The 8,707-nt window shown below is 32.3% G+C and overlaps 1 protein-coding gene across 1 annotated transcript in view; it reads right to left on the reverse strand.

The window, feature by feature from the left end:
• Positions 1-8,707, reverse strand: part of LOC120430729 (putative mediator of RNA polymerase II transcription subunit 12) — a 91,512-nt gene extending 82,805 nt beyond the window's left edge. The window contains exons 1-2 of the mRNA XM_052711548.1: positions 8,566-8,707; positions 7,747-7,859 (exon numbers count right to left, since the gene is read on the reverse strand). Of these exons, the coding sequence (XP_052567508.1) occupies positions 7,747-7,764 (18 nt within the window). The 5' untranslated portion in view covers positions 7,765-7,859; positions 8,566-8,707. The remainder of the gene's footprint in view (positions 1-7,746; positions 7,860-8,565) is intronic.

Raw genomic sequence — 8,707 nt, forward strand, 5'->3', positions numbered from 1 at the left:
TCGGGAAAGGCTATTGCCTTCAGCACAGACAAGGGATATTTCATCATTTGTTCAATAGATTAACTAGAGCAACTTTTGTTCATTGAAGTAATTTACAACTGAGTGATTTCCTCTGTAATATTTATTTTTGTTTTGATCAAACTATTATCATGCAATTTCTAAAAAATGTATTCTTTTAACTTCACAATATGCGTTTATATGTATTAAAGGACTAAAAAGGGCATCTTTTACGCTCGAGTAAGGGATAGGGCAAAATCTGATACAAGAGCATTTTTTTTAAATTATGACACTATTTGAGAAATATTAAATAAACTGCTTACAATTACAATATTTTTGTATATTTTCATTTACTTTTTAACGGTGTGCACCATTTTCAAGTCAAAGGTTTTTGAAGGTTATAAATTTAGAAGTGCAATAAATGTATTACTTTTCTTGTTCATAAAGGAATAGCACCCCTGCAAAACAAATTCGGAAAGTTGAAAAGTATTTCCTTTTATTTTCGAATGTAGTCTATGTTGATCGAACTGCTAGTTGCTAAAAATTGTGAAGAATTCGTTTTTTAATGCACCTAATTTCAACTGACAGTATCTTAAATGACTTTTAAGAATTATTGCCATCTGGTTAACTAATAAACTTTACAGTTGCAACTAAATACATTAAAATGTTGTCTAGGAAAAAACACAAAATATTGCTACACAGCAAAAAATCCGATGGTAAAATCGCATGCAAAAGCATGCACATCACCTTCGTCAAAATAAACACTTAATATTACACACTGCATGTACAATTTTTGCAAACACAAAAAAACGTTGCAACCGACGGGATTCTCAGCCATCAGACCGATGAAAAGCCGGAAGGATAAACGCATATATGAGCTTCACATTTCGGTCAAGTAGGTTTCCCATACTGATGGGCCTTTTACACGCAGCTGAATTACTACTTTTTTAGCTGTGTATATGAATCAATGCATTATTTTCCTTATAGAAAGTCATTTGCTTAATTTTGTCAATAGCATAACTGTTACAATACATGAATGTACTCGAATGCAATAGAGGTTATAGTATTTCTGAAAACAGATATCATCAAATATATGATTATTATCTATACAAAAAAGCAAAATTTTAATCTCATTACTTAAATAAATCCAAATTCCATTTCAAAAGTAAAATGAATAGACGATTCATTCATTCATTCACATGATATAAGTTTTTTGAAAATATTTTTTTAAGATTGCAGATTAATCATTAAGCTGGTTGATTTTTGTTAGCTAAAAATTAAAGGCAAGAAATCATTGAACTAAAATTTTTAAAATACCAAAATGGATACCAACACAGCTAAAAAAGTAGTAATTCAGCTGCGTGTAAAAGGCCTGGGTGTAAAATAAATATTGCATTATTTTATGAAATTTTATGTGATTTTACACTCTGAAATATGTAGCCCATCAGTATGGGAAACCTACTTGACCGAAATGTGAAGCTCATATATGCGTTTATCCTTCCAGCTTTTCATCGGTCTGATGGCCGAGTGGGCTAAGGCGCCAGTCCTTACTGTTGGTGCTGGATTTGAATCCCGTCGGTTGCAACGTTTTTTACCATCGGATTTTTTGCTGTGAAGCTTGATAAATAAAACAAATTAGATATAATTAACATTTGCAACAAATCTTATATGCATTCTTTTTATAATTATTGTGCATCATCCAAATCATACTTCTGAGATTTTTTTTTAGAAGTTAGGCCCTTCGTTGTTTTTATTATTTGACTGATATTTTATTTCGGTTTTCCCTTTGACAAAGAAACCATTTGGGATCATTACTTTGTCCATACAATTTAGGCAGCTGACCATATAAAACGGTTTCGAAATATTCTAAAATCATTATCCTGAGTTAACAACTTCTGATCGAATTGGTGTCTTCAGCAAATTTGTTTTTAACTACATAAAACCTCTATCAAATGTTAGTCAACTTTTCATAGCATATTTTAAAGAAAGATCGAAAAATTTCACCCATTTAGCCTTAAACAAAACAAATGTTTCTGAAATGGACAACCTGGGCATCAGTTAAAAAAAATCAAGAAATTGCTTTTTTCACAAAATTTTACTTGGGTGGATTTATTTTGAAAATTTCTGTGCAAACTATTCGATTTTAAATAAAATGTTACGATCAATACGATTTTTTTCATCCTTGGTTTTAAATTATCCCTAAATCAATATTTAAAAAAATGGCAACACTGCCAAAGAATTGTGCCTTTATTGTAATATTTCCTTTTTTCAACTAAAAATTGACAGCAAACGAAAACTTTGGTTAATCGTGTTTTGCTTTACGTCGATCAGAAATTTGAATGGAAATTTTATGGACAAACCGATGAGGCAAAACAATCTTTGGTCACGGCGCCATTAAAAAGTTTTGAGTCAAATCAATTACTCCAAAGAACAGAATTTCGAAAAGAGTGATTTGAGGGTTAATTGTCTTTCTAATTTCGTGGATCAAAGTATCAATAAAAATCGATCTATTGTGAGTTTATTTTTTCTCAAACAAATTTAAATTTGTATGAAAATCATTTTTTAATTAAAACAGAAAATTACCAGAAGCTTAATTTATTGAGGATCAGGAACAAAAAGAAAAACTAAATTTTAAGGCAGTGAAAAGTTGACGAGTGTGGTAGGAAAATGAAACAGGGATTTGAAAAACATAAAAAAATAGTAGTATTAATTTAAAAGTGAAAGAAGTGAACTGAAGAAAACAAAACATAAAATGCTAAAAGAAAATAACTCAAAAGATATTATTCTTTTTTTTTTTTTAATTAAATAGAATTTGCCAAAACATATAGGTTACTGTTTTTAAAATAGATATTTAATTTAAAATAAATAAGAATGAATCAATCAATTCAATAATTAGTCACCTTAACGTTGAAATCCTTCACAATCAGCTGCCACCAGTTAGTAGAACCCCTCACAGCTTCACATTTCCAATTACTAGACCAATCAATCCCCAGCATCCACCCGTACAATCTCGTGCTGTGCCTTCCAAGTAAAAGTTCACGCCACGAAGTGGTCCAAGTTTCCCTTTCACTCAACTGGGTTGAGTTAAATGATACCGCGCCCGTTCACCCCCGGGCCCCCGTCAACCAAAGATTAAGGTCAAGTTCAATCGGTTTTCCCTTCCTTTCCGGACGCCGGTAGGAAAATTTAAGTGCCATTTTTTCCCTCCATTTAATCCGCTCGCTCATTTGCATTTTTATTTCGGTTTCGAATCCAAAATTGAACGCGAATGATTGGGTTTTGGGAAGGGCACTGTTGAAAAACAAAGTTGAGCGACTGTTTTAACAAAACATTAAGAAATGGCAAATCTAATTTTTGGTTAGTTTACTGCAGAGTTGGACTAACTCTATCTTGATAAAGAAAAATTTTGGATCTGAACTATTTTCCAGAAATTCGGAAAATTTTAAAAAGTCACACATTTTAGTATGAGTAAAAAAATACAAGGCAAATCATGTCAGTGGTTAGTTAACTGCAAATAAAGACTAACTTAATTTAGTCGATTTATTGGTAATAACTATCGAAATAACTTAAATCTGTAATATAATAAACATAGCTTTTTTATTATTTTGAAAAATAAATCTACTCAAATAAAAAACAATTTTTCACCGTGCAAATCACGTGGGAATCTCTCGCTCGCGGGACGCGAGAAGAGAGAGGAAAATTGAGTCATTTTTTATCGTTAAATGGCTTATCCCTTCCTCCCCCCTGCCCTAGCTTTAGGCCTCAGCCTAAAGGCAGATAAATCGCCCAGTAATCGTCATGTCTTTTTTATGGGACAGATTTTTTTTGCGCTCTCCTTGTGACGAACTCATCTTCGCAAGGCGGGGGGTGTGTGGGATGTTTTCACACCACAGCTCCGGTGCTGGAAAGGCTGAAAGTATGAATAATGATGATGCCACACACCACCACCCGGCAGTAAATCAATTTTGACGCCACTCAATCAGCCAATAACATGTGTGTGTGTCTTTGTGGGTGAGGGTGGGGAAAGCAGGATGATCAGGAAGGGTGCGAAAATTATGGTAAATCGAGTCTATTTATGCTAATGGAGATGCGTGGGTGGCCAATGAGGTTTTGCATAATGATGTGGTGATTTATGGGCGGGAAAATTTTGGGATTTTTTGGGGATTTTCTTGTTAAAGGTACATGGCTAAAACTTATATTATGTTTTGTTGTAATGGTAAAGTATCGTCGTTTAAGCTCTCTAAAAAAATGGTGGGCTAAGTATATTTCTTGATTTTTTCCACAAAATCTTAAAACTCTCTTAATTTAATCTGAAATCATGCTATTTTTCAATCCTAATCTTCTTTTATTGTAAAAAAAAATCACCAGTTCTTCAAAAGTACACATATCATAACAAATTTTTGACTTATTTTAAGTCTTCAAAAAAAACATAGAAAAAAATTCCTGTTATTATTATAAAAAAAATCTTGAATTTGATGATTTTCCTTCTTTTTTATGTGTCTTTGGCTATAGTTTTAAAAAAAATGTTTTTGTGGTCAACTTGGACATATCATAAAATTTTGAATAGTTTTAAAAGATAACTAACTATAGAATCAAGAAAATGTTGATGAAAAACATTATTTAAATCTTCTCAAAGTGTCATGAATTTTGCAACTAACATGATTTTGAATCGGAAAATGGAATGCATTTTCGGATTCTTGGACAATTTTCTACTAGGAGAAGGTAAAATAAATTTGTAAATAATAAATATTAAGTTTTTTTTTGGAAACATAATTTAAACAAAAATGTCTCATTTACAGGCATTTTTCAATGAACAAATTTCATATAAAATGTGAAATGTTTTTACTCAAGCTTCAAATTCAGTTGAAGATAGATGCAATATTAATCGATTATTTTATAAACAAAATAAGAATTTCATGCAAAACTCTGACTTTTCAAAAATTTTACCTTTGTTAAAAAATACTTATTACATTGATTTTTTCCTTGAAAACTATATTAGATACCATAATGGCGGTACATTCGACGTAAACAAAAAAAATTAACACCTTAAATCTGATTTTAACAATAAAAAATAAAAAAAATAACTTTTTTCAAAAATTGTGCATGGACCTTATGTGGACTACCCTTATACATGTTTTAAAAATAAAAATCTTGAGAAAAACCAGCTGAAAAATATTCAAAAAAAATTAAATCCTTTCAAGGTCACCCCGGTTTACAATAAGTAATATTGTTTTTGTTTTTGGCAAGCTTCCCATGCGCCAGTGCCAACGCACACCGCGGGTTTGGTTTTCTAGCTTCGGTACGTGCCTGAACCCATTTATGTATTGGTATCTTGGTACATCGTACCAGCGCACCACGACACTCTCGGTTCGCCGCGTCGGTTTTGTGTCTGGCACTCACCCATGGCATGAACACAACGTGCCGTGGTACGTGTCGTGGTATTGAACCCGTTTTGTACCGCCAGCGCGTACCACGGCACGTACCTCGGCTCGTAACGAGTGAAGCACCTTGGCTCATATACCGGGTTCATGCCATGGGTGAGTGCCAGACACAAAACCGACGCGGCGAACCGAGAGTGTCGTGGTGTGCTGGTACGATGAACCAAAATACCCTCGGTTCGTGTGAGTCGGGTACGGGTGTAAACCGAACAAAGCAGGCGCAAAGCAAACCCGAGGTACAGTTGAACCGCGTGTACCGCACGGTGCAGGGAAGCTTGGTTTTTGGGCACTTTGTTGCGATTTGAAAGTAAATGGTTAAAGCATATTTCAAAAAAACCCCAAGTTTCGATCTCACTAGTTTTTTTTTTTTGCCAAATTTTCCCTAGTTTTTGTTTAATTGCATTTGAAGTTACTTCTGTTACCAAGCGGTTAATGAACAGGAAATAGTTGCAAGGAACACCAAATCTCTATGAAACAGTCATTCACACAAGTTGTAAAATTGTTGTTTTGGTAAATAAAAAGAATCGAAATGAAAATTTAGAAAGTAAAAGCACTTCAAAAGTTAAAAAATGGATAAATCAAGGAACAAAATCAAACTAAAATCATGAAAATATTCAAAATAAACAGGAAAACAACTTAAAACGAGAAAAGCAAAGTTTTTTGAAAAACAAAAGTTGCTACTGAATAAAGTGTGTTTTTTACAAATAAATGACGGCAGTAGAGGGTTCAAATGAATAACCTTATACCCAAAACATTGCAAAAAAATGACTTTAGATATTCCGAACAGACGAAAATAACTTGGGAATAACATTTTTTTTGATATTTGAAAATACTAGGCTAATAACATTTTATGTTATTTATAACAATATTTGTTATTAGTCGTAATGAATTTTTTGTTATTGGATTGTTATTGTAATACAGACTTATAACATTTTCAGCTATTCTTCGAACAAATCTTAGTTATTATTTTTTGTTATTTCAACAACTAATCCGATTATCCCAGTAACAGTTGGAGGTAATCTTCCATAGCATAAAATGTTATTTCAAAGTTGTTTTGGCATTCAACCAGTATCAGATAAATAATAAATTTTGTTATGATAACATAAACTGTTAACAGACACTTATGCCAAAATGGATTCTTCTAGAAGATTTTATAACATTTTCTATTATTTTAACAGTATTTGTTATTGAAATGACATAAATTTTGGTATTGCCGTCTGCCCGGGTATTTAGTTACTCTTAATCGAAAAATGTGAATTTATGAAAAAAGACAACTTTTCAGAAATACTTAAACAAAGTTATGACTATAAAATAAAACATTAAAAATACTTTGCAGTAAGTTTTCGATATGCTATTTCAATTATTCAATGCAATAATCATTTCTGTAAGAAAATAAATTTTAAAAATCACAAAAACGAATTCTTTTTTGAAAAACAGTATTGAAAAATCGTAAATATCAAAAAACGTAAAAATATTAAAAGCTTATTTGAGAAAAAAGCTTAAAACAGTTAAAACTTTTCGATGAAATTTAGATTTTGTTGAGTTATCGAGTTACTGATCCAAAGTCAAGGGAAGCAATGAATTTAAAGAAATATTAGCCATGGTTTAAAAACTTCACTTTAAAAAAAAATATTATTAGTAAAAAAAAACTGTTAGCTGGACTATCATATTTTTGCTGGAAATTGATTTTGAAAATTTTGAAGCTGTTTAAAAATAAAATGCTTCTGATTTTGGTTTCAATATTGAGGGCGAACGTGGAAAATAATTGCAATGGCCTTATAAGACAAATAAATATAAAAATAATCCTTCTTGCTTGAAGATAACACTTCAATGAGAAGTTTTTTTTTATAAATTTTGAAAATTAATCTATAGTTGAAAAACAGTTGCAAAATGGATCCAATTCTCCTAAAGTGTCATTTTTAATGAAAACGAGACAAATTCGAAATATAGATTTCATTTCCGGATCCTTTGGACAATTTACACATAAATCAGGGTATTTTTTTGCATCATAAGCTTAAAGCGACGTTGAAACAAAATTCTTATATATCTTCAAATATTAAAGCATTTTAGTAAATCAAATAAAAAAAATGAATAAAAATGAAAAAGCATTTTGTAAAATTAAAAAAAAAAAGAGATTTGATCCGCTTCAAAAAATTAAGCAATGTAATCCCTGAAAAGTACTCTAGGATTTTAATTTAAATTAAAAATAAAACATCTGGCAGAAAAAAATATTTCACTTAATGTGAAACATAATTTTTCAGCGAACAAAATAACAATTTCACACAGTCACAATCTATATAATTGAACTTACCGTTTCTTGGAGACGCATCTCTTAATCCTTCAAAGGGCTCCTTTTGCTGGAATCCGCTGCTCACGAAATGATCCTTTTCCTCAACAGCAAATAATCACTCACTAAAAACTTTCCTAAACAAAAATAATCGTAAACAAAAGAAAAAAATTAGCTCAATTCCAACACGTATATCAAAAGTAAAAAAGAAACAATCACTAAAACGTTTAAATATGCCACTGTAATCGTTCAAAGTTTCACTTTCGATCGAAATGAAAAGGATACAATAACAACAGAAAAAAAATCAAAACCCAATAACTAATAACTTCGATGACGGATGTGATTAACATTCGGTGCACACAGGAAACAAGCGAAAAAAAAAACGCTGAATAAAATATCGCCCTTAATATCGTTAGTTGATCATGCTAAACGTGTTCCAAGTACCCAAGCTGGGTTGGCTGGCAGATCACTTTTGCTTTCGAACTACTGTGCACACACTGACTGGCTGTGCCAGCCGAAAACCGATCGTTTTCCTTATTCCAATCCCGTTTTGTGGTGTGCTCGACTAGAGCCACGAGCATTCAATTTCTCAACACACTAGTTGCAGGTTTTTTCCTTCTTTTGGTTTATGCACGTATTTGTTTGTTATTTCTTCACACTCATTTCTGCAGTTTTTGGCTTTCATCAGTCACTTTAATCCAACTTTTCATCGTTTTCATCGATCCAGTTTCGCTTAAGGTCACATTAATCCTTGCACAATCCAGCTGTTTCTCCGAGTGGTCCTCCTCCAAAAAAGAAGCTATCCCTCCAAACTGCACTAATCCACCCCCCGAAAATACTAACTGAAACTAAACCCGCACTGCGACCGACTTCGACTACTCCGGGGACGTTCTTTGCGCAAAATGACTCCGGTGACCTATCCCGCGCACTGTTTTATAACCTCCACTTCTTTTTTTCCACCTTGCTGCCCAGCTTCAATCACGAG

Source organism: Culex pipiens, chromosome 1, assembly GCF_016801865.2.
Source record: "Culex pipiens pallens isolate TS chromosome 1, TS_CPP_V2, whole genome shotgun sequence".
NCBI classification, from domain to species: domain Eukaryota; kingdom Metazoa; phylum Arthropoda; class Insecta; order Diptera; family Culicidae; genus Culex; species Culex pipiens.